This window comes from Belonocnema kinseyi, chromosome 7, assembly GCF_010883055.1.
Source record: "Belonocnema kinseyi isolate 2016_QV_RU_SX_M_011 chromosome 7, B_treatae_v1, whole genome shotgun sequence".
Lineage (NCBI taxonomy): Eukaryota > Metazoa > Arthropoda > Insecta > Hymenoptera > Cynipidae > Belonocnema > Belonocnema kinseyi.
Window position 1 is genome coordinate 49,729,057 of NC_046663.1, and position 5,179 is coordinate 49,734,235.

A 5,179-nucleotide genomic window follows, 5' to 3' on the forward strand; every position below is an offset into this window, starting at 1 on the left:
TCACTTCCCCTACCTTTCATCACAATTACCCAATCAATTCCTATACTCCCCCTCCCTCATTTACCATAATTTTCCATCACTTCCCCTACTTTCCCTTCCTCATTCCCATAATTTACCATAACTTTCCTCAGCATTCTCATCACTTCCGCTCTCATTTCTTATTACGTCCCTTATTACCCCACCTCTCATACATTCTGCACTACGTAACAAACATTTGTTATTCTATTTTTTTGTATTTAGACGCTGAATAATTTACACGCATCAAATAAAAGATTTTAACACTTTTCAATCAAAGAATTTAGATTCACAGGTTTTCTATACGGCGGGCGATTTCAAATTCACGGTTATTTCCTGTTTTTTACCAGTAAAGTTTTTCCATTTTCCCGGGCAACTAAAAGTAAGATACTGATATTTACTGCAAAGCGCAAACTTTGCTTTATTTTAATTCATCACGTTGATTCTCTACACACCTTTATAAACATTAATACTTAAATTTTGAACCGAAAAGATTAATTTCTAAACAATATGATTAACTTTAAAACAAAAAGATTAATTTTTTACCCAAAACCACAATTTTTCAACAAAATACATTAATTTTTAACGATCTACTGAATTTTCAATTAATTTTCAAATAAAAATTACTTAGAAAAATTAATTATCAACCTAACAGATGAATTTTCAACTAAAAAATTATAAATCTACAACAAAAAAGACGTATTTTCAACTAAAAAATATAATTTTTCAATCGAAAATTAAATAATAAAATTTTTAGTAAAAAATGAATGTGCAGCCAAAGGGATGAATGTTTAACTAGAATTATGGAATATTAAACTGGAATAATAGTTACATTAACAGTTTAAAAAAATAATAACATTCAACAAAAAGTCTGCCCGATGCGTGGGCACGTGTTCCTCGCGCGCCGCGCCCGCGGCTCGCAAGTTTGAGCGCATTTAAAATGCTTGAATAAAACTTGATCAAAAAGAGCTCTTTTAGATGGCAGTATTTATATGCATCTTGACATTCTGAATTGTCTACTTATTTAAGTATAATCAAAGATTAAGTTTCTTAAAGCTGTCTAGACTTTGAGGTACACGCTCTCATCGTGAAACTCGCGCTGCTCGCTCGATTTTCGACAGACATTTGTAAACAGGTTTTGTTAAATCTTTTTTTACGTTCTCATCATTTATGATTGAGAAAGTATTAGAATTGTCCGAAATTTGACATTACAGTTTTTCAACGGATCTCCATGTTTCGAGACCCCCTGAATCCGAAAATCAAGTCCTAAAAAGAATGGACGAGTTCGTTAACTAGCCATTTTTTATAAAAATGTAAAAAGTGAGCGCACTTTGAAAATTTTTGAGACCACTTTTTTCTGAATTTTAAAATTCTATGTATGGATATTTATAGTATTAAGAAAGACAAACAATTTATCCTAATGACTTTTTTCTATAAAAGGAATAATATGAAAACTATATGAAAAAAGTCAAGGGAAGAAAAAGATTGCTTTTTGAAAGGCCTACAAGATTATCATAATAAATTTTTGAATTTTCTTGGAAAACCGCAATTTCAAATTTTTATTGCACAAAAAATAATGAAAAATAAAAAATTTCATTTTGTGGTAAAACTATGTAGGATACGAAAAAAGATGAATTAACCAAAATTCTTAGACCAGAAAAGATCTACAATTTCATTAAGTATCACTTATTGATAGGACGCGTACCTTTTTTTTATTCGTGGAAAATAACATTGAAAATATAAAACAAATATGTGGCAAAACGACGAAAGTCACGAGAAAAGAAAGATTCAACAAAACCTGTTTACAAATTTCTTTAGAATATGAAGACGCATAAGAATACTGCCGTCTAAAAGAGATCTTTTTGAAAAAGTTTCATTTAAGAATTCCAAATGCAAAGAAAAAATAACCGAGCGCGAAGCGCGAGGTGTAATCATGTCCGAGCGCAAAGCGCGAGTTAACCCATTATCGAGCGCGAGATTCAACTGTTGCGCGCCCTACGCGCGCTTAAACTTGCGAGCCGCGCGCGCAGTGTGCAATGATAACGTGCCCGCCAAGAGGGCAGCCGACTTTTTCGTAACTTTCCTCATTTTTCGACAAATTTTTTATTTTTGATTTTCAATGCTATTTTTCACGAATGAAACAAAAAGTACGCGTCCTATCCAGAAGCAATTGTTAACGAAATTGTAGATCTTTTTTGGGATTACAATTTTTGTTAGTTCACCCTTTTTCGTACCCTACATAGTTTGACCATAAAATGGAATTTTAGATTTTTCATTCTTGACTTTTTTCTTGACTCCTTCTCCTGACTTTTTTTAGATATCGTGCGTTTTTTGGCTTATAATTTTGAATTTCGGTTTATTTTCAAAATGAGCGCATGAAAGTGAGCGCATTTTGAAAATTGTTGAGACTACTTTTTTCTGAATTTGAAAATTCTGTGTACGTATATTTATAGTATTAAAATGAACAAACAATTTATCCTAATTACTTTTTTTGATAGAAAGACATTTTTTAGCGTTATAGCATTTTCAACATTTTTTAAATGAACCGAAATTCAACATTTTAAGCCAAACAATGCATGATATGAAGAAAAAACAAGAGAAGAATGAGTCAAGAAAAAAATTCACGGACGGACGGGCAGACAGACAGACAGACGCCATCGTAAAAACTTTATTTTCGGATTCAGGGGGTCTCGAAACGTGGAGATTCGTTGAAAAACTGTGGTGTCAAATTGCGGACAATTCTAATACTTTCTCAATCATGAATGATGAGAATGTAAAAAGTAATCAATTTTCAACAAAATAGTTAAATTTTGGACAACAAAAAATTCCTTTTCATCCAAAGAAAAAACAAGTTTTTAATAAACTATCTTATTTTTCAACCAAAAAAACGAACTTTTAATTTTTTTAATGAAGAATATTTATCTGAAATTATATAAATACTAATAATAACTACCAAATAATAATGCCTACCAAAGGTGTTCTCGCGTTGGTGTTGCGTTAGGGCTTGAGCTTTCCTCTCATGACTTTAACGGCTATGTTGGCGATAGCACTGCTAGTGAGAGGGTTTTCCATGCTAGATAGGCAGATAACGAAGAGGAGAATGAGCGTAAGGGAGAGTTGAGTATGAAAGATTGAAATCGAACTTTATTTAAGTCTTTCAAAAAAGAAAAAAGATAGAAATATTATTTTAAATTGCATTATATCATCATGTGATATAAAATTTGTGATATTTCATGTGACTGAATAGATTTTTCTTCTAAAAATTGATAAATTCCCAATCAAAAGAATAATTCACTGTCATTTCACGGTCTCAAAAAATTACCAGTTATTTCCTGGTTTCCCCGTCTAGCGGTTACCCTGGTCTATCCGAGTAAAAATGCTTCGACTTGAGATCGACTTGGTTATGTCTTGAATTCGTCTTCAAAACATCAATGTCTAGATGCGTCTCAAAACTGAGTAGAGGCATAGACCTTCGTCTTACTTTTATGGCCACGACAGATAAAACGGCGTTTACTTGTCTCAAGATGCACCTTATCTTGGCTAAGGTGGTCGAACCTTTTTCTTCTCATAAATGAGATTAAAATTGATGAATGAAGAATTTGTAATTATTAGTCATTTTTAATTAAAAAATTCAGAATAAATAAATTTAAGTCTGAATCCGTCTCAAAAATGAGACATGCTCAAGTCGAACTTTTCGACTTCAGCATGTCTTGATTGGGGGAAATTCAAGTCGAACTCAAGTCGAAGCATTTTTACTCGGGTAAGCACTAAACTTGATAATCTCTTGGATTAAAGTTATAATCTGAAATGTGAATTAGGTACGAAAAGAATGAGAAAGAAATGCGGAAGCAGACAAAAGATCAGAAAAAGCGTCACAAAGATAGCAACGAAATGAGGAAAGTTCGAGGAAAACTATTAATGAATATCAGAGCAGCCTTGCAGAATATAGCAGATATGCTTATTATGGTTGAAGATAAGAAAAGCGAGAAAAAAGAATCTGAAGAAAAAGAAAAGACAGAAAAAAATAACATTACTGGAGAGAAAAAACCAGTGATAGAGCTACAGCCAGTTGAAACTGACGGTCGGTAAAAAAATTAAATTTAAATACACTGGAACCTGGATTTAAGTAAACTCGATTATTGCGTTCCTAGAATTGCTTTTCTCCAAATCCAACAAATTATTCATGCGGCCCAGTCTGTGTATGTTCGAAGTTCTTCGATTTGTGTTGAAAGCCACTGCGGGTCGTGCCCGAAAACGTGCACAAATCCAGGTTACAGTGTACTTAATTTTAATGATCAAATTAAGTTAAGAGGCCGTCCATCATCTTTTTCGTTTAGAAATTCAGCTACAAATTAATAGAAAATTAATCACTTAGTATAAAATTCATCCTTTTAGCTTTAAAATTCAACAATTGTGTTGCAAATTAATGTATTTTGTTGGAAGTTCATGTTTTTTTTGTATAACATTAATCTACTTGCTGGAAAATTAATATTTTTTGTTGAAAATTTAATGATTGAACTCATTGTAGTATTTACATTCATTGTATTTAAAAGAATGTATTCCTCCTCTCAAAACATACTTGAATTTTCGAACAAAAAACATTTTTTACCAAATATTTGAACTTTCAAGCAAGAGACGAATTTTCAACAAAATAGGGTGAGTGATCCAGTGGCTGAACAGTCACCAGTGTATGAACACTAATGCGAAAAATATATAAATATAATCTTTGAAAGTTAATGTCTTTATGAATTTCTATATATTTGAAATCTTGAAGCAATTTTGAAGAGTTTAATATACAATTCATTGCAGTAAATTCTTGTAAATAATGTTTAAAATTTCTTGAATGTGAAGCATCATCGATTATGGTGAGTGATGGTGAGAAAGTCATCGACCACTATAACGTACGTGTCTAAGCAACTCCTTGTTTACACTACACCATTAAGCCATTTCCCTTTCGGGGTAGGCGTGACTCACTCGGCAGGGGAAAGGAGTAGTGTGTGGAAGGGATAGAGATTTTTCAGATTGATCCAGAATTCTCGTGCTATTCAAGTAAATGACACGTTCAATCTCTCTAGCAATCACCCCAAGCGAAGAACCTCACGAAGTCGTTATGTAAGGTTCCCCACTTGAGTCCATTAATAGCCAAGGTCTTTGTTTCAGGCGT

The 5,179-nt window shown here is 32.6% G+C and overlaps 2 protein-coding genes across 2 annotated transcripts in view; one reads left to right on the top strand and one right to left on the bottom strand.

Annotated features, from left to right (window-relative positions):
- LOC117176451 overlaps positions 1 to 5,179 on the top strand; it is a 25,036-nt gene that overhangs the window by 18,010 nt on the left and 1,847 nt on the right. Inside the window, exon 8 of the mRNA XM_033366692.1 lies at positions 3,834 to 4,096. Coding sequence (XP_033222583.1) covers positions 3,834 to 4,096 — 263 coding nt within the window. The remainder of the gene's footprint in view (positions 1 to 3,833; positions 4,097 to 5,179) is intronic.
- LOC117177046 (39S ribosomal protein L38, mitochondrial) overlaps positions 2,988 to 5,179 on the bottom strand; it is a 31,637-nt gene continuing 29,445 nt past the window's right edge. The window contains exon 7 of the mRNA XM_033367510.1: positions 2,988 to 3,088. The gene's annotated coding sequence lies outside the window, so the exon portion shown is untranslated. The remainder of the gene's footprint in view (positions 3,089 to 5,179) is intronic.